The sequence below is a fragment of the Sus scrofa genome, chromosome 9, assembly GCF_054392235.1.
Source record: "Sus scrofa isolate SSC_HxYL_T2T_F1_AM1 chromosome 9, Sscrofa_HxYL_maternal_Yorkshire_Landrace_v2.0, whole genome shotgun sequence".
NCBI classification, from domain to species: Eukaryota; Metazoa; Chordata; class Mammalia; order Artiodactyla; family Suidae; genus Sus; species Sus scrofa.
Window position 1 is genome coordinate 33,888,970 of NC_139391.1, and position 19,197 is coordinate 33,908,166.

At 34.8% G+C, this 19,197-nt stretch overlaps 1 protein-coding gene across 12 annotated transcripts in view; it reads left to right on the forward strand.

Annotated features, from left to right (window-relative positions):
* Nucleotides 1-19,197, forward strand: part of DYNC2H1 (dynein cytoplasmic 2 heavy chain 1) — a 364,937-nt gene that overhangs the window by 92,755 nt on the left and 252,985 nt on the right. For all 12 annotated transcript variants that reach the window (XR_014815142.1, XM_084975882.1, XM_084975883.1 and 9 more), the window contains 8 exons: nt 162-270; nt 3,893-4,006; nt 5,092-5,234; nt 10,512-10,596; nt 13,047-13,201; nt 14,657-14,794; nt 18,067-18,180; nt 18,783-18,943. Coding sequence is in view for 11 of the 12 variants with exons in the window: in XM_084975882.1 (XP_084832008.1) it covers nt 162-270; nt 3,893-4,006; nt 5,092-5,234; nt 10,512-10,596; nt 13,047-13,201; nt 14,657-14,794; nt 18,067-18,180; nt 18,783-18,943 (1,019 nt within the window). In the remaining variant the exon portion in view is untranslated. The remainder of the gene's footprint in view (nt 1-161; nt 271-3,892; nt 4,007-5,091; nt 5,235-10,511; nt 10,597-13,046; nt 13,202-14,656; nt 14,795-18,066; nt 18,181-18,782; nt 18,944-19,197) is intronic.

The following is a 19,197-nucleotide window of genomic DNA, read 5'->3' on the forward strand; positions in this document are numbered from 1 at the left end:
AATTTTGATCACTCAGTGAATTTACTTTCCAACTCTGTTGTTAAATTTTGATTGCTCAAGTATGAGTCAATACAAATAACTTAGTTTACATACAGAGTGAAAGTTTTTAACCGTGCCAAAAATGTTTAATGGATACTAAAATACATTTTCTTACTGTGCAGGTGCTGCATCTTGCAGGTATTGAAGCACAACAGGTAGTTTTACTTCTTGAGGATTACCAGTTTGTACATCCTACATTTTTGGAGATGATCAATAGCCTTTTGTCTTCAGGTAAGTGAATGGGTTATATTTAAAGGAAATAAAATAATAATGTAAAAATTATTCAAGTAAAATGATGTTATATAAAGCTATGTTTCAGAGAATGTTTAGCATAGCTTTTATTAAAGTGACATGAAGTTAACATTGAATATGCTCAGAGCAGAAGAACTGAGAAACTCTATTTTTATAAAACCAAGAGATTGTGGAATTATATAAAAATGATTATTAATAATGAATATTGATGAATATATTGAAAAATTGGCCCTCTCATACTCTTTTGGTGGGACTATTGTCAGTTATATTCCTTTGGGAAAGTTATATTATCTGTAGAAATTTAACCTACAGAAATAAAATAACTAGTATGTAAGAAAATATGTAGCATAATTTGTAATAAAATTTTTGATAGAACCTCATTGTTCATCATTAATGGAATGGTAGAATAAATAAGATGTGGCCGTAAGTATGTTTATATAGTAACAAATATATTCCAGATAGATGAGATCTCATATTTTTCTAATTGTGGTATACTTTTGCTGTCTCTGGAGCCACCTGCCCTTTTTGACAGTTTCTTGGGAAGAATACTTGTGATATCCTATATTTTGTCTTTTTCTGAAGAATTTATGTAGCTTATTATAATCTCCTTAAAATGTATAATCCCTGTTAGTAGAATTAGTATGAAGCAACTTTGTTTTAAACTTGGACCAAAAGTATTTTGTTACTTATGTACAAAATAAACCTTGTTAAAAGCTGATTTCAACTGTATGAATTGCTCCATTCTGGAGACTTGAGGACAAATTTACATGATGCTCATATTCCACTCCGTTTTTTTTTTTTTTTCCCCAGCTTTTATTTATTTATTTATTTTTTGTCTTTTTGCCTTTTCTAGGGCCGCTCCTGTGGCATATGGAGGTTCCCAGGCTAGGGGTCTAATCCGACCCCTACACCAGAGCCACAGCAACTTGGAATCCAAGCCGCGACCTACACCACAGCTCACGGCAACGCCGAATTCTTAACCCACTGAGCGAGGCCAGGGATCAAACCCGGAACCTCATGGTTCCTAGTCAGATTCGCTAACCACTGAGCCACGACAGGATCTCCAACTTTTTTAACTTTTAATTTTTTATGTTGGTTCTTATTATTTGTCTTACTTTTTTTAAAAAAGTTTTATTGACTTAAAGTTGATTTACAAAGTCGTGATAATTTTTGCTGTACAACAAAGTGATTCAATCATACATATATACATGTCCATTCTCTTTCAGATTCTTTTCCCACATAGATTATCACAGAATATTGGGTAGAGTCTCTCTGCCATACATCAGGTCCCCGTTGGCCAGTCGTTCCATATACCTCAGTGTGCATATGCCAATTCACTCAGATTTTAATACTTGTTTTGTATCTTTCTAGGTAGGCTCTGGGATAAAATAGTCTTTTCTTTGGGATTTAACAGGTTTAGTTGAAGAAAACTTTTCTTTTTTCTTTTTAGGGCGGCACCTGTAGCATATGGAGGCTCCCAGGCTAGGGGTCCAGTCAGAGCTGTAGCTGCTAGCCTATTCCACAGCCACAGCAACACCAGATCCGAGCCATGTCTGTGACCTACACCACAGCTCAAGACAATGCCAGATCCTTAACCCGCTGAGCAAGGCCAGGGATCGAACCCACAACCTCATGGTTCCTAGTTGGATTCATTTTCGCTGCACCATGATGGGAACTCCCTTTTTTATTTTACCTTTTTTTTTGGGGGGGGGACTTTTTATTTATAAAGTGAGCTGTGTATAATTTAATGCCTAAATGAGAAAGAAGTACAGACCAGGACTCTACTTAAGACTAGTGAATGGTAGATCAATTTCTGTCAATGTGAGGGATGATGGTTTAATGAAATTGGTAAGTCTTGAAGTGTTTGTGGTCTTTTTATGTAAGTAACAACCTTTTTCAATTTTTTAAAGTACACTTTCCTGCATATTCTTTAAGTTGTCACTAGATGGAGATGTTGTTCATTTTGGCTGTGGTAAACTAGTAGGCCAGATATACAGGGTTTTTGTTTTCTGTTTTGCAAATTGCCTTCTAGATAAGCATTAATCTAGTAACTGTTTTATTGTATGATAAATTGGTCTTTATTGTGAAGATATAACAGCAAAAATCTAAATAAAGTTAAATTTTAGTAAAGTGAATTTTTAATACTTTTGGCAAAAATAGTATTCAAAAATTACTTTCAGAGAAAATACTCGGCCCTTTTTGTCTCTTTTTTATATTTCAAATTCTCATTCCCTATGCTTGATAGTATGTAAATATAACTCTCTGTACTAAATTTAAGGAATCAAGAGTATCTTGGTATGGCTGAAATTTAGAGAAAAACATAGAACACGTTATGTGTGCATGTGTTTGAATATGTATATGCTTGGTGACTAGGGAATTGTTTGGTACCTCTGAGGTGAGCCTGAAGAAAAGTAGGGATTCAGACTGTGATGGACCCTACATAAATGTAGCAAAAGAGTTTTCACTTAATCTTAGTTTCTTATAAACTACAAGTATATTGGTTTAACAAATATTCATTAAATATGGATTTCTAGTGGAGAACAAGACATGGCTCAGGCCCTCTATCAAATTCTTGTAGTTTTAATCTTTTTTTTTTTTTTTTTTTTTTTTTAAGCAGTTGTACCTGTGGCACATGGAAGTTCCCAGGCTAGGGGTCGAATTAGAGCTGCAGCTGAGGCCTATACCACAGCCATAGCAACACTAGATCCATGTCACATCTGCAGTCTACACATCAGCTTGTAGCAATGCTGGATCCCTAACCCACTGAGCAAGGCCAGGGATTGAACCTGCATCCTCACAGAGATGATGTTGGGTTTTTAACCTGCTGAGTCAGAGCAGGAATTCCCAAATTTTAATCAACTTTGATTTGACATTCATTATTCTTTTGCAGGCCATTACTAGTTCTTTGAATTCTAGTACAAGTTCATTCATTCATTCATTCAACAAATATTTATGTTTTAGATATTTTGCTAAGAATGCCCTAAGTTTAATTTGATCATGAACAAATATTTGCCCTTTGGGAATTCAGAATCTCTTTGTGCAGTAATGGGAAGTAATTCATTCATTATTAAATAAAGTGATAAATGCTAAACAGTGGTATGTTTGGATATTACAGGAGGGAGGAAAGAGTACTTACCTAGCATGTGGGTAGTCAGGAGAGGATCATGGACATAGCAGTTGATAAAGTAGTTTCTTGAAGAATAAACTATAATTTGAGGGGAAGATAAGGGGCAGAGGAAGACTTTGGGTATAATGTATTCCAGGAAGAGGAAGTATTTCTATAAATTTCTGGACCACAAAGAAGTTCATTGAGGCTAAAATACAAGGTCTTTTGGGGGTAAGGTAGAGAAGGACTTGGAAAAGCAGATGGTTAGCTCACTTATGAACTGTCTTGAACGGCTCGCTTAAGAGTTTGAGTTTTATCAAATGAAGCCTACAGATGTAGATTTGTGTATAATATAGAGGTGATAGGATTTGTTTATTTTTGGAAAAAGGAGACTAAATGTCAGATTATTAAATATAAAAATAGTAGAAGCATTGTGTGCAAAATGTGTTTTGAATTAGTGTAGCTTAAACTTAAAAGAAATGTAATATTCCATAGGTGAAGTGCCTGGACTCTATACTCTTGAAGAATTAGAGCCTTTGCTGTTGCCTCTTAAAGATCAAGCTTCACAGGATGGTTTTTTTGGACCAGTCTTCAATTATTTCACATATAGTAAGTGACATAGAATTCATTAATCAATTTAAAGTATGATTCATTGGAAATAAATACCATTTAATTTGTCCTATTTTCTCACTAGATTGCAAGGGTGTCTTATTAAATCTTGGGTCTATTTGGTAATTTATACTTTTTTCTTTTTTTATAGGGCTTTTATAAAATAACAAATAAGTAGCCTAAAAGCTAACCTATAATAATAGCGTATTAGTAAAATACTAACAGAAGGGAAGGATGAAAGTATAGAAACAGTCTTCGGAATATTTACTCTACTTTGTTTCCATTTGGCAAAATTCATGCTTAGTATCTCCTATCTTTGAGAATTATTGAACTATTTAAATTGTGCCAGGCTCTATAGCTTTTTTTGAAACTAAAGAAACTTGCATTATTAAAGAAGTAGTTTCATGTGCACTGTAGGTATCTGAAATGGCTAAGCAAAAAATATGGCAATGATGGCACCACCCAGACTCTACTATCACATTAATCTTCTTTATTTTTTCAAAAGAACATTTATTATTGACGAAATAAAGAAAGTTATTAAAGAGCTGCCCTTCCTTCCCCTCCTTCAAGTTTACAGGGAAATTGTACTACCCCCTTAAGAAACTGATCATCTCAATGCTATTTTAAACTATTTTCAAACTTAGAAAATGAAGGAGTGTTTCCAAATTCCTTTTTGCAAAGGGAAAATGACATAGATATTGAAACAGGGAAAATATATTTCTCCTAAAGCAAAACCAAATTTTACTTGTGAATATTGAAACAAAATTCTTTGAAAGAAAATTGCAAAATTGGGTCCAGTATCACATTTGAAAAGTAACATACAAAACAGCAATAGAGCACATAAACTAATCTTCATGAATATCTTTCTGGATCTTTTATCTTAGCGTATATACACACATACACCTGTAAGTATGTTTTAACCAAAATAAAAATTTTACTGTAATACTGTTTCATAGATTGTTCTTTTGATAAAGAGCTACTACCGCCCCATTTCAGAAAATTTTAGTCTCCTAAAACCAGCCCAGATATAGATTTATCCATTATTATTATTATAATATTTTATGATTATAATTTTCTTTTTTTAGGAATTCAACAAAATTTACATATTGTCTTGATAATGGATTCTGCAAATTTAAACTTCATAATAAACTGCGAGAGTAATCCAGCTTTGCATAAGAAATGCCAGGTGTTGTGGATGGAGGGTTGGTCAGATAGCAGTATGAAGAAAGTAAGTTTAATGTATCAATATGGAAAAGAGAACATAAGCACATTTTCTTTGTAAAGTTACTGGTTTTCCTAACTTCCCTTTGGTATTTATTGTAATAGTACCTTAACTGTGGTAGTGAACATCTCTCAAATGTTTGAAAATAACATTTAATTATTTTTATATGATAGTTTGGGTATAGAATTTTAGGTAGAAGGTTATGTTCTTAATTAAGGACCACAGAGATATTTATCGTACTTTAAAAATGTTATGCACTTTATTACTTAGCCTGTCAAAGTCTAGCTTATAATAAAAACATCACAGCAATAATTTTAGCAAAATTTAACTTAAAAAAATTTTAGATGCTTTAAAAAAAAGCAATCTGTCATTGCTCTTATGTGTTTGGAGGGTAATGAGTTTAAGGTGTGAACTCATAGCACCGTCTCAACTGGAAGCTTTGTATATGGCTTCATTTGAATAAGTAATCCTTTTCAATATTATCTCTTTGAATGATACTCATATTCCCAATCATTTATTTCTGTATTTTTACGTAATAGAACTGCAGACTAATGTCTATCATGATTCAGAGGAAGGAGTGTAATTTGAGGTAATAGACAAAGTTTTGCAAGAGAAGTGATATTTTGCTTAGATTTTAGAGTGAGGAAGCCACAAGAACAAGAGGTATTCATTAAGAAATAGGAATTATTGGAAGCCTAATATGGGCCACTATTAATTTTATTTTTGTCCACCTCCATGGCATTCAGACGTTTCCAGGCCAGGAATCCAACTTGTGCCGTAGCAGTGAACTGCACCACAGCAGCGCCCTGAGCCTTAGCAATGACAGGATCCTTAACCCTGAACCACACCGGAATTCCTGTGTGCCACTATTCTATATGTTGGGTATTTAGTTAAGAAAAGAGACAAAAGTCTCAGCCCTCATAGAATTTATATTCTTTTGTGGGAGTATCTTGGGGGAAAGCATTCTTGGTGAAGATCCTGAGATAAAAACCTGCTTGGTGATTTTTGAGGATCAACAAGAAGCCAATTCATTTGTTAACAGAGTGATCAAGGGGGAGAGTAGTTGGGGATGAGGACAGGGGAGTAAGAGGAAAACCAGTTAGGATGGGACTTTGGAAGCTATTATAAAAAGTGTAGCTTTTCCTTTTTCAAACAAGGAAGGGGATCCTTTGGGGGCTTTTGAGCAAAACCACTGTTTTAACGGGGTTACTTTGGCTTCTGAGTTGAAAAGAGACCATAGAGGACACAGTATAAAGCTATTGCAGTAGTCCTGGTGAGAGGCCAGATGGCTTGCTCTCACTGTAGGGGGGGGTGAGAAGTGGTGGATACTGTATTTATTTTGCAGCTGAGACAAGAGGATTTGCTGAGTAGTTCTAACAGTGTAAGAGCAAGTGTGGAGGTAGGGGTACCTCCAGGTTTGTTGTCTTGAGCACCTGGAAGGATGGAATACCTGTCATTTGAGAAGGGGAGAATTCAAGGAGAGCATTTTGAGAGGAGAATATGAGGCTTTCAGTTTTAGATGTGTTAGGTATGAGATGTTAGACATCCAAGTTGTAAGACTGAGAAGCCAGTTGGAGGTATAAGTTCAGGGAGAAAAGTCAGACATACAGGTAAAAATTTGTGAATTATCAGAATGTAGGTGGTATTTAAAGCTGTGAAAAAGAATATCACTAAGGGGAGTTCCCGTCGTGGCGCAGTGGTTAACGAATCCGACTAGGAACCATGAGGTTGCGGGTTCGGTCCCTGCCCTTGCTCAGTGGGTTAACAATCCGGCGTTGCCGCGAGCTGTGGTGTAGGTTGTAGACGCGGCTCGGATCCCGCGTTGCTGTGGCTCTGGCATAGGCTGGCAGCTACAGCTCCGATTCGACCCCTAGCCTGGGAACCTCCATATGCCGCAGGAGCGGCCCAAGAAATAGCAAAAAAAAAAAAAAAAAAAAAAGAATATCACTAAGGGAGTGAATGCTGGCAAAAGGAGGAAGAGAAACAAAGGCTGAACCCTGGGGCACTTCAACCCAAAAGTTGAGATGAAGAACAGGAATCGGTAAAGAATACTAGAAGGGGCTGCTGAGAAAATAGAAAAACAGGAAAGTGTGAAGACAAGTAAAGCCCAGGCACCAAGTGAAAACAGCATTTCAAAGGATGAACTGTTACACATGAAAATAGATGAGGCCTGGGAATTGATCATTGGGTTTAGCAACATGGAGGTCACTGGTGACTTTGATAAAGCTGTATCAGTTAGTAGCAGGAAAAACATTGAAATATGTTTCAGAAAATACGAGAAGATGAGAGAGTAAACATGTTCACCTCTCTTGAGGAATTTTGTTCTAACGTAGAAGAGAAAAATGGATCAGTAACTGGAGGAAGTGAGGATAAAAATAGTGTTTTCTTTCTTTTTTAAAAAAATTAGTGGTGGATACAAACATTGGAATGGTTGGGCAGTGGGCTCCTATTGTACACACAGGGAATTGTGTGTGGTTGGGTCACTATGCTGTACAACAGAAATTGAAGAAGCGTTGCAAATCAATCGTACTTTAATAAAGATTAAGATAGGACAAACTATAGTATATCCATGTGCTGTTGGGAATGCAAAAGCAGAGAAGAAGCAAAAAATCTATGTTATGTGAAAGACAAGGGAAAATTGCTAGAAAAAATATCCTTGGGTGTAGACAGCATATGAATCTAATGCAGAAATTAAAGGATTAAGGATAGGCCTTTGCTTAGAGAATGGAAGCGATATTCTTAATAACAGGAAGAAAAGCAGGGTACAGGAGCACAGGTCCAAGTAGGTGGGCAGGTGTGGTATTGGGACACTCTGGACACTCTTCTGGTTGTTTCTATTTTCTTAGTGTCATTATCAGTTGAAAGAAAAGTTGAGAAAAGAGATTTTGGAGTCCTGAAGAAATTTAAGAGGATATGCACAATAGTCATTTGGAAGAGTGAAAGAGTGAAAGGTTTAGGAGAAAGGAGTATGATAGCCAGGAAGCCTCAAGGGTTCACTTGAGGTCAGTGATTACGAAGTTCAGTTGAGGCCAGTCAGCATGGTCGTGTGTTTTTTCTCCAGTTACACGTGCACTTACAGGTGCAGACATGCAATGGATGGTGACTTGATTTAACCAGGATTGGGACTTTGCTACTCCAGTATGACAAAGCATGGGAAGGCCAAGGGAGCCGAGAAATTATTGCAGGAAGATGGCAATGACAGTATAAAGGTCGTTGGCTTAATAGATTGTAGGTCTTGGTGGAGTCTGAGGATTATTAACCTTGTAAATGGAATGAACTGGGAAGGGAGGAGTAAGTACAATGGTAGAAGAGTGGGATGGATGTTTGAAAGTGAGATGATGGGAGTTCCTGTTGTGGCACAGTGGATACGAATCCTACTAGGTACCATGAGATTGCAGGTTCAATCCCTGGCCTCGCTTAGTGGGTTAAGGATCCTGTGTTGCCGTGAGCTGTGGTGTAGGTCACAGATGTGGCTCAGATCTGATGTTGCTATCTATGGCTGTGGTGTAGGCTGGAAGCTGTAGCTCCAATTCGGCCCCTAGCCTGGGAACCTCCATATGCCATGGGCGCGGCCCTAAAAAGCAAAAAAAAAGCAAAAAAAAAGGAAGTGAGATGATGAAATTGTTACTGAAAATGACAGGGTCTCAGGATATGACCTTTTGAGGTGGGAGTGAGTGCCTGTAGAATAGGTGGCAGATAAGATAACAGAAGGAGAGGAATTCAAGGAATTAGAGGTGAGAGTACTAGTAGGAATTAATAAGGTTAATATACCCATTCAGGTCTTTTTAGAAAGTGCCATTTTTATCTCTAAGGAGAGAAAGTGGAAGCAAAGGGGAATGTGGGTGAATCCGGGCAGGAATACTTTACTAATGAAGGCTATTGTTTAGATGTGAACTGTTTCCCTCCCTTCCCAGCTTTATTGATGTATAATTGACACATAGAAATCGTATATACTTAAGGCATATGTTTTGACATATGTATATGTTGTGAAACGATTACCACAATTATGCTAACATAAGGGATAGGGTATTTTAAAGAAAGTGAGTTTCCAAAGAAACAAATTTCCATGGATCTGAAAGTGCCTAATTTAAAATATTCTCCCAGTGGCTTCAGTGATTTTTTAGAAATCAGTGAAGGTATCTGAGGAAAAATATTCTTTGGCTCAAGAATCATAGCACTTTGAAACTTTCCATTAGTTAAGGGAACTTTTAACGTTTTATTTCAGAGGAATTAAAAAAAATGATTTTTTTACCTAATTCCCTAGATTACTTGTACTTTCTCTTGTTCTGAACTGTATCAGGTGAAAGAAGTTTAAGGTTTTTGGCTTAATTTTAAAATTTCAGAGTTCTACTAATTTAATTTTTTTCTGAAAACTGAGTGTTTAATTTTTTTGTATATTTTAAAATAGTGCTCTTATAAGATTATAATTTTTTTTTTTTGTCTTTTGTCTTTTTAGGGCCACCTCTGTGGCATATGGAGGTTCCCAGGCTAGGGGTCTAATTGGAGCTATTGCTGCAGGCCTACACCACAGCCACAGCAATACCAGACCTGATCCGAGTCTGCAACCTACACCACAAAAGCTCATGGCAATGCCGGATCCTTAACCCACTGAGGGAGGCCAGGGATCGAACGCACAACCTCATGGTTCCTAATCAGATTCGTTTCCACTGCGCCACGATGGGAACTCCTATAATGTTTTCTTAAATAATAATGGTATATATTCATGAAGCTTTTTATTTTCTTATTGTGATAGTGGCAAAAACCTAGCTATAGCTGGACAACAGATTGATTTTAGGATTATCAATTTTGTTGAGTCAGTTATGTTAATTATCAATTATGAAGTTATTTTTATTTACTTTTAGCTATTTCTTATTTAAGAAAGCTAAGAATTATTCCTATTCTTTTATTTCATGAAAGCATTTTATTAATTTGATGCTAAATGTTATGATTTTAAATGGCATCTGTGATTATTTTCTAATTCAGTCAAATTTGTGATTTTCTTTATTTCATAAAGTAATTTTTTCAAGTGATGTGTTGGAGCTTTTCCTATAGGTTATTAATTTGCAATCAGTGGGTCGATGTGTGTCAAAATCTAGACTACAAAATAAAGTCATCTAAAGACTGATTTTTTTTCTCTTAGTCTGAAAAGAATGCTAGAAGAAAAGTCCAATTGACAGTTTTTGGTTTTTTTTGTATTAAATTTTTTTTAACCTCTGATACTGGATTTACTTCAAACTATTTCATGCTGAATTGATGCTTAAAGAAATTCCCTTCCTGTTGTAGATACCGGAAATGTTACTCAGTGAAACAGGTGGTCAAGAAAAGTATAGTGACAAAAAAAGAAAAGAAGAAAAGAAAAAAAATGCAGGTAGTATTTTAATGAAATTGATTTTATTTGATTTTTATTGGTGAAATAATTGTCATTTTCTAATGTTACAGATCTATTAAAGATTCATGATGATTATGGATTTGAATAACTCTAAACTAACAAAGTTAGATTCCTTTTGATGCAAACTAAACTTTAAAAGTCTTCTTTATTTTTAAACTAATGTTTATGTTATTTTATATAGAACTTAACAGAGTGTCTGTTATTTGAAATTAAGCAATTAAAAAATTATATTTTTGACCCAAGTGATCCGAAGGACTTACTTATGTTGTTTAGGGTTTTTGTCTAATAACCTTAACTTTTTGTATTATCTTGTCACTTAGATATGTCAAAGCACTCAATTTACATGCAAAAGTATGTTGTGATTTTTTGAGTGTGGATATAATATTTCTTTTTTTTTTTTTTTTTTTTTGTCTTTTGTCTTTTTGTTGTTGTTGTTGCTATTTCTTGGGCCGCTCCTGCGGCATATGGAGGTTCCCAGGCTAGGGGTTGAATCGGAGCTGTAGCCACCGGCCTACACCAGAGCCACAGCAACGCGGGATCCAAGCCGCGTCTGCAACCTACACCACAGCTCACGGCAACGCCGGATCGTTAACCCACTGAGCAAGGGCAGGGACCGAACCCACAACCTCATGGTTCCTAGTCGGATTCGTTAACCACTGCGCCACAACGGGAACTCCGGATATAATATTTCTTAACTGTGATGTTCTCATTATTTTCTCCATTTCCAAATTAATTTTGAATGTGGTTGCGTTGTCTTTTTTGGCTACACTTGTCACATGAGGAAATTCCTAGGGATTGAACTTGTGCCACAGCAGTGACACCAGATCCTTAATGTGGTCTTTATCTTTCTTTTATACCACAGCATATTTATTCATTTATTTAATATAACCATCTAATCAAATATTTACTGAATTTGTTTTATGTTAGGTACCAGATTGGATATTGGAGATGACTTAGGGTAGTCTAATGATAGCAAGAATTATGTTACATTTAAACATAAAACTTTAATATACCAAGATGAGTGATGGTAGAAGCCTATGAAGTACATTAGAAAGTAAAGCTTCTAACTAGCAGATATTATAGGGAATGGACATTGCCCAGACAGACAGTTTGGGGAAGGTCATTCTAGTCAGAGTGATGTGTGTGGAAAAGGCTTGAAGAAATAAAATAGGCATTTTTATGGAACTATAACTATCCTAAAGGGCTGAAACATAGGATATATACATTGTGGAGTACTAGATGAAGAGAAAAACGCAGAGTTGGATAATGACGAGCCTTCCATGTCATGCCAAGGAGGGAATTTGGATTCTAACTTGTAGGTGGCTTGGGATAATTGAGAAATTTTAGTAGAGTTGTAACCAGAATCTTGTTTTAGAAACAGAAGTCTCTGTGTCCACCTCCTTCTTCATTTATTGAAAATAGATTGGTGTACAGAGAAACCAAAGATACCATAGACTATTGCAGAAGGCTATTGCTTTGTAATGTAACAGGAAGGAATGGACTTAAGAAGATACTAAGAGGTGATCTAAAGAGGACTTGGTTATGTAATGTCTGTGGCATGCAAGGAAGAGGGAGGAGTCAAGGATATTCCTCAGGGTTCTGCTTAGAAAATTCATTAGAAGTTGATTTTATTCACTGGGGTAGGAAATACAGAGGGAAATAGGTTGAGGCAGTGAGAGAGAGATGATGTGTTTGTTATATATATACATTGAATCTAATGGGAGCTTGTTATTAACTTTTTGGCTTTTGTTTATTTCTTTTCTTTCTTTTTTTGTCTTTTTAGGGCCGCATCTGTGGCATATGGAGGTTCCCAGGCGAGGAGTTGAATGTGAGCTGTAGCTGCAGGCCTGAGCCACAGCCACAGCAATGTGGGGTCAGAGCCGCTTCTGCAACCTACACAACAGCTCCCAGCAATCCAGATCCTTAACCCACTGAGCAAAGCCAGGGATCGAACCTGAGTCCTCATAGATGCTAGTCAGATTCGTTTCTGCTGAGCCATGACAGGAACTCTGTCTTTTGAAATCTTATTTCTCTTTGTATAAATAAGAGTGGATGGGATGGGTTTTATTTGGTTTGGTATCTCTTTTCCATTCAAGTATCTTTTATTGAACTTACTTTTGAATTACATGTTACACAGTCCCAATTAATTTATATTTTATGACAAATTGTAGATTTATCTTTCTCACAGCAGTAAAACTTATCAGGAAATATATAACAGTGGAAGGATAGAAATCATTGAAATTAATTCAAATTCATAAGGAAAAATGGAAGATGTGAATTGATATGTAGGAATGCCTGTGCACCTTTAAGCAAAGATATTATCTCATATTTATAATTATATTGAGTAGAAGTGTTGGGTAAGAGATATAGTTAAGATTCTTTCTAATTTTTAATGGCTCATGCATATATTTTGGTTTTTCTCTTTCTAGTTGATCCTGATTTTCTAAAATTATTTTTATTAATCCATGAGTCTTGTAAAGCATACGGTGCTACACCAAGCCGATACATGACCTTTTTACGTGTGTATTCTTCAATTAGTAGCAGCAAGAAAAAGGAATTATTAAAAAGACAAAGTCACTTGCAGGTACAATATTGGCAATCTTGTTATTTTTTTCTATTTATAGGGGATAAGGATTATGCAAATCACAATGCCATGTTGCCTATGGCACCTACTTAATATAAGTAATTATTGTGCTATTTTATATATCTTGGAAAGCTGTCTCACTAATCTATCTATATTGCCTACAAGATTATAATATTGTAATAATAGTTTTTTTATTGAATAATTAATTCTTTTCTTGGTATTATAATGGTATTGATGTACTTTTGGTAGCTTAAGGTGCTGTCCTTAAATGTCTTTTTCACATGAAAGTATTTTAGAGATTCAGAAACACTTATTAAAACATAATATGCAAGATTATGCTTTATAATACATTTTAAATTTAAAGTAACATTCTTTTTATGTCACTTATTACATTCTGAACACTTGGCTTTCTGTATTTCTCTAATTGTAGAGCTTAAACTTAAACATGTTGTTAGAATGTCAACCTCAGATGCTGTCAGAGAGCATTTCTTCTCCAAAGTCCCTACTTCTTTTGGTGAGGGTAGTAAACTAGGAACCATTAATTGACAAAATTATCTTTATCTTTCTAATGATTCATTTATATTACATCACTAACTGTGTATATTTTGGGAGGGTTAATTTCCTGGTTTGTTCTCTATGGTGTTTTAGGTAAATTGCTTAAACTCGCTGAGTTGCAGTTTAATTTGGTCATTGGTAGCTGTGTTGAGTACGTTCGACAAGATGCATTTGTTAAGGACCAGCATGATGCCTGGCCTCTATGCGGGGTGCTCCATAAATACTTGTTACATTCCTTTTTTGCTATTACAGTCTCTCCAAATCTTCTGATTTGTTATATGACAAAAACCCAATCATATTAAAGAAGAGAGAAAATATTTTTTGTGTTCATTCCTTAGATTATCCAGGGGCAGTGGAATGGGGCTGTTAAAAGGGATAGGGTGGGGTCAACCACCCAAAGAATAGCTGAGGCATTTTGAGGGATCACTTACCAGAACTCTATGGGAGGCAGTATCTTATAAAATAGGCGGGTGGTGAACAGATAAAACTAAGTCATGTCCAGTATAAAAAGAGTAGTCCCTGAGTCCTTTTGCCCAATTAATGTAACTGACAAATGGGAAAGGTTTACTGAGTTTTTTCTTCTTTTTATTTCCTTTCCTATCCAATGCAATGAGTAAAAACACCACTGTTTAAACTCTCTGTCTTGGTTTGTTCAGCTTTACTGTGATGCCTCAAAATATATATTTACTTAAAGCCTCTGTGAAGTCTTTCACTACATCTTAATGATTAGACAGTTGAATAAATTATTATAACTAGTAATAAGACAAAACCCAAGTCTACCTGCAACTGTGGTATATGTATGTATTTACATTTTTGTTTGACTATTTCTTATAGACTTCGTTTATTGTATGGATATCAAATTCCTTTTCTTTTAATATTGTCAATGTTTTATTGATGTAGGCTGGTGTATCTAAACTAAATGAAGCTAAAGCTCTTGTGGATGAACTAAACAGGAAAGCTGGAGAACAAAATGTATTACTTAAAACCAAGCAAGATGAGGCAGATGCTGCACTTCAGGAGATCACAGTATCAATGCAGGTAATGTCTAGAGTAAGCACAGAAATGCAAACAATAGGAAGGGCATTTGTGACTGATTGTCAGTCAGTATGAGAAATAAGTTTCATTTATGTAGATTTCAAAAAAATACTGCTTGTCTATGCTTAGTAGACTAATGATGTTTGTGTACTTAAACTTTTGTGGAAGAGTGTGTTATTTTCCCATATAGTTTAAAATCATAACTATAATCTCCTCAGTTGACCATACACTAATTTATCTAAACCCTGTAAATATAAAAACATAACCATTTTAAATTAATGTAGGTTTTTCTGTAACTGGTTTTGTTTATCCTCTGTTAGTTAATATTTCCTTTTATTTTTTCTTAATGTTATTCAGGCTTCAAAGGTTTTTCCTTGCTTTTTATATTCTCAAGATGTATGTCTTTATTCATTCTGTTTATACTTTCATGACTTTTTTTTTTTTTTTTTTTTTTTTTTGTCTTTTTGGTGTTTTTTGGGCTGCTCCCGTGGCACATGGAGGTTCCTAGGCTAGGGGCCAAATCGGAGCTGTAGCCGCCAGCCTAAGCCAGAGCCACAGCAACTTGGGATCCGAGCCATGTCTGCAACCTACACCACAGCTCACGGCAATGCCAGATCCTTAACCCACTGAGCAAGGGCAGGGATCGAACCCTCAACCTCATGGTTCCTAGTCGGATTCATTAACTACTGCGCCATGACAGGAACTCCCCCTGCTTTTTATATTCTCAAGATTTATAAGTCTTTATTCATTCTGTTTATACTTTCATGACTTTTTATAGTTTGATTATGTCCTCTTTTAGCATTGCTTTTCTTTTATTGGACTCTTTCGAAGGAAGTTTCTCTGATTCTTTCTTGCTAGGGCTTTCTTTTACATTTGCACACCCTCTCAGGATGTTCTTACCCATCCTTTGCCTTTTACTACTGATTACATATTACCACCAAATTCATCGTCTTTGTCCCTCATCCTTAGTCCCTCCTCTGAGCTAAAGACTTAGCCAGTAATCTGTTAGAGATGTCTCCTTGAAAGTCCCATGAGCATTACAATTTGAAACAGGTTCAAAACTGAACTCATAACTTCCTGTCCTGTATTCCTTTTCCTTGGGTTATGACACTATGATACAGTTAATTATTCAAGACAGAACTTGTAACTCATGTTGAACTTCTACCCTCTCATTCCATACGTCTAATGAATCATTAAATTTTGTTATGTTTACCTCCCTGATTGTGGTCTTAAATATATTTCCCCATCTCCATGTGGGTGACTGTTAACCTTATTGCAAGTCTAATGCCTCTTATTTAAATTAACTTTAGTTTTTATCAGACCAGTATATATGTCTCAATAAAAGTAAATGGTACGAAATGTCTTAAAAATAACAAAATTGTAGGGCTTATGATATAAATACGTACTGTCAAGCTGCAGTCATCAAGGCAGGGTGATACTGGCTATAAAGGTTATTGGAACACTGTGGATTCCAGATACAGACTCACACATACATAGTCAATTGATTTTATACAGACATGGGTAAAGGATGATCTTTTTAAAAAAAATGATAGTGGAATATTTGGATATCCATGTAGAGAGGAAAAAAACCTTCTGACCTTTACCTTACAGCTATGTGAAAAGTAACTCGGTAGGGATCATAGACTTAAATGTATAGCATAAAATTATAAAACTGTAGAAGAAAACATGGCAGAAAATCTTTCTGCTATTGGGTGAGGCAAAGATTTCTTAGATGTGATACCAAAATAGAAGAAGAAAAAAAGTGGTAAATTGGCCCACATTGCAGTTAAAAACTTCTGCTCTTTGAAATAAATTTAAAAGAAAATGAAAAGGCAAGGCATAGACAGGGAGAAAATATTTACAAACGTATATCTGATAAAAGACTTGTAGCCAGTATATATACAAATGATTACAACTCAGTAACACTAACAATTCAATTTAAAAATAGGCAAAAGATTCTAACCTTCCCTTCATAAAAGAAGACATATTAAGGGGCTAATAAATATATAAAAAGATGTTTAATTATGGTTATCAAGGACCTGTAATCTCCTTGTTTTTAGTATGAGGCCTCATTCTAGACCTTAGCTCCTTAGTCCTTGACCTGGTAATCCCAAATCCAGATCTTCTTTCACCTAGGAAGGATTTTGATATAGTGGAGATGGAGCAGAGAAATTTCCCTGTTGAAGAGTGGTTGCAGAAATACAAAGGTAGAAATGCTTGTGGGAGGTAGAAAATTGCAATGAAACTGATATATCAGGTGTCTGAAGGATCAACATGTTTGGCAATAGAGCACCAAGAGTTAGTTCTGTTGTTGTTGACTTTAACAACGGAAATTTGTTTTTCCCAGTTCAGGCAGAAAGAGAAAGAGAGAACTCTGTCGTTTCTTTTTCTTCTTTTTTTTCTGAGATATAATTGACTCATATTAATTTCATTTGTATAACATAATGATTCCATATATATATATATAGTGACATGGTTACTACCATAAATCTAGAAAACATCCAAGGACACCAAGCATTAGTTTTTAAGCTCCCTGAATGATTGTAGTATGGTTGAGAACCACTATTGTAAGGACTCTTGAAAAGTTTTTTGGTTTTTTTGATGAATTTCCTCTTTGGTTTTTCAATAATATGAATAAACCCAAGATAAACATATATAGTATTCAAGTATTTTTATATATGTAGGACCTTTGATTTTTGTATTCATGAGCAAAGAGGTCGTGTGTTATTAATATGTAATTTAGTGTTCTTTGAATCTTTACTAATTTTTGTTCATATATTTGCTATATTATTGTGTCATGATTCAGTTAATTTTTGTCTAAAACTATTGAAACATAAACTTCTATTATACTATAGTTAGCCTCTAAGAATTGTTAGTATTCTACTGGTAATATTATAGAAGACTTATATTTTTAGTTTCCTTGTTTATGAAATGAGTACAATAGTATTGGCCTCTGGGTTGTTATGGGTGTTAAATGTATATTATTATGATCATTTTCTAAATAATGCATTTCTGACGTGTTTGACTTTTATATAATAAGCATTTATTGCTTTGCTATTCAGAAAAAATTAAATCAAATAAAGCATACTTCCTGAGAGTAAATATAGAGTAAATTATATTATCAATTTCCCAGGCATTTTATAAACTCTCATGTCAGTTAATATTAGAAAAGCACATGATAAGAAAAGCTATTTTAAAATAACAATTTTCATATCATGATTCTAAATATTGAATGCATTAAAATTCATTGGCATGCTATTTAAATATTCCTATAGGATGCTAGTGAGCAAAAGACAGAACTTGAGAGACTAAAGCACAAAATAGCAGAAGAAGTCATTAAAATTGAAGAAAGAAAAAACAAAATTGATGATGAATTAAAAGAAGTACAGGTATGTTTAAAAAAAGAAAACATGCTAAGAGCTGTTTACATTTTAGATCACCAACTTTATATAGGAATTTAAACATTATTTGTGAAGTTATTTTCTAATAATATTTTCAAATGTAGCTTTCACTCAGAATACTATTTATAAAAGAGAAGCAGGAAGGAAAGCCTGTTAGGGAAGTAATCAAATTCACTGAAGGTAGTTATTTGTTTTCTATGAACCATGTTGTTTTGACTATAGAAGAAAAAATATTTTGTAGATAAATTAAGACAAACTCTTAGACTTTTTATTTCCACCCCACCTTGAGACTTGATTAAATTAGCCAACAAGTCTTAGATTATATGGAGCCTCTTCAATATGGGCATTGTTTCCAAACAAAAAAGATTTTCCAAATTAGGCTATTGTAGTTATGGTAGCAAAATCTCCTACTTTCTCAACTTGGACATTTTGTACTCTGTGTGTTTTAGAGCGTTTTGGTATTTGGAGAGAAAATATATTAATAGCTGGAGCAATTTTTTAAAATGACAATAAAAGATAATTTGGAAGGAGTTAGTGATTTTTTTCATATATATTTTTTGAAAGTAAAAATGCCATTTTTGTTTTTTGAGCCTCTGGTCAATGAAGCTAAACTAGCAGTTGGAAACATTAAGCCAGAATCGCTTTCAGAAATTCGTTCACTGCGAATGCCACCTGATGTAATCAGAGACATTCTTGAAGGAGTTTTAAGATTGATGGGCATCTTTGATACATCTTGGGTGAGCATGAAAAGGTGAGTTTTTGAATTTGTGAAAAATGTTATTTCATCAATGAATTACACATTCCTTCATATTTTAAAAATTTTCTTATATAGTTTCTCAAACCAAATTTCATCTAAATGTCTGGTTAAACACTTTCCTCTCATATTTCAAGATAGTCTATCTAATAATATATCAAGATCAATATTTTCCTTCTCCATAAGTGATTTTTAAAAGTGTCAAGAGGAGAAAAAGAATGCCTTAAAATCTTAAAGAACATCTCAATAAA